A 1299-nucleotide genomic window follows, 5' to 3' on the forward strand; every position below is an offset into this window, starting at 1 on the left:
CCGTGTCCCCTGGTTTGAGACACCCTGTCCCCAAAACCCACCAGCTGGGAGGGGGGGGGGGGGGGGGGGGGGGGGGGGAGGGGAGGGGAGTAGGGGGGTGGGGGTGGTGGAGAACCATTCTTCCTGCATCCACCCTGACTGTTTCAATCTGATCATCTCAGTTCTAATGCTCTCTCTGTAGTGAGACTCACTCACTTCAGGCTTTTCAGCGTTTTGCTGATGATTGAAGTCTTAGAAAAGGCAAGAAAACATTAAAGGTTACAGTAAATAGGAAGTGACAAACACAGGGCTGGAGACCATCAGATGTATCAACCTCATGGCCTCCTATGATTTGGGAACTACCTTCCTGGCCTGACAGGGGCAATGAGGCCTGGCGAGTCCAGACGCATTGCAGTCACGGTGTCCCTTTTAGCTCCAAAGAGCTGCCCGAACAATTTGGCGTGATCAGGAAAAGAGAAAAGAACGAGAGAAGGTGAAGAATACAGTTGAGACAGCTGCAAGTGCCCACTAAATATGAAGCAGTGTAAACCCCCTGGGAGGCAGGCCACTAGCTGAGTCCAGGTGCCCGGCTGCTTGGCCAGGCGGGGCACTGGGGAGCCTCAGCAGTTGGTGGTGTGTTTCGGACCCATTTGTCCCATGGCCAGCACCAGGATGTCCTTCTTCTCTTTGTAAAAGCGCAGTTCTTTCCCTGCCAGCCGGGCCTCCTCCAGCTCCTGCTCTGCGATGGCATGCTCCCGGCTGATTATTCCCGGCATCACGTGCTCCCGGCTCACCCACTCTGTCGCCATGTGGCTACGCATGTCATCGTCCAGGGCCCTGTGGGAGTAGTGAGCCAGCACCTCCTGCAGGAGGAAGAGGAGACGGCGTCCAGGTCAGTGACATTGCTGGTGGGAGGCCGACCCCCACACAACCAGGCAGGTGGCATCGCCCCAAGCCCTGAATTGGAAAGACCACACACCCCCATATCCCCCTCACCAGGGCATGCCGCGCGCACACACACACACACACCCCCCCCCCGCACCTGGGCACACCACACACGCGCGCGTGCACTCACCACCCCCCTCACCTGGACACGCTGCACGCACAACGCGCACACACACCCCCTCACCCGGACACGCTGCGCGCATGCGCGCGCACACACACCCCCTCACCCGGGCATGCCGCGCGCGCACACACACCCCCTCACCCGGGCATGCCGCGCACGCACACACACACCCCCTCACCCGGACACGCTGCATGCGCGCGCACACACACACACACACACCACCCCCCCCTCACCATCCGGTCACGCAGCGCGCG

The 1299-nt window shown here is 60.7% G+C and overlaps 1 protein-coding gene across 1 annotated transcript in view; it reads right to left on the reverse strand.

Moving 5' to 3' along the window:
- The window catches only part of lix1l (limb and CNS expressed 1 like), a 2865-nt gene continuing 1566 nt past the window's right edge, over positions 1-1299 (reverse strand). Inside the window, exon 5 of the mRNA XM_048594540.1 lies at positions 1-842. Within this exon, the coding sequence (XP_048450497.1) occupies positions 600-842 (243 nt within the window). The 3' untranslated portion in view covers positions 1-599. The remainder of the gene's footprint in view (positions 843-1299) is intronic.

Source organism: Rhincodon typus, unplaced genomic scaffold, assembly GCF_021869965.1.
Source record: "Rhincodon typus isolate 14 unplaced genomic scaffold, sRhiTyp1.1 hic_rhity00010688, whole genome shotgun sequence".
Taxonomy (NCBI): Eukaryota; Metazoa; Chordata; class Chondrichthyes; order Orectolobiformes; family Rhincodontidae; genus Rhincodon; species Rhincodon typus.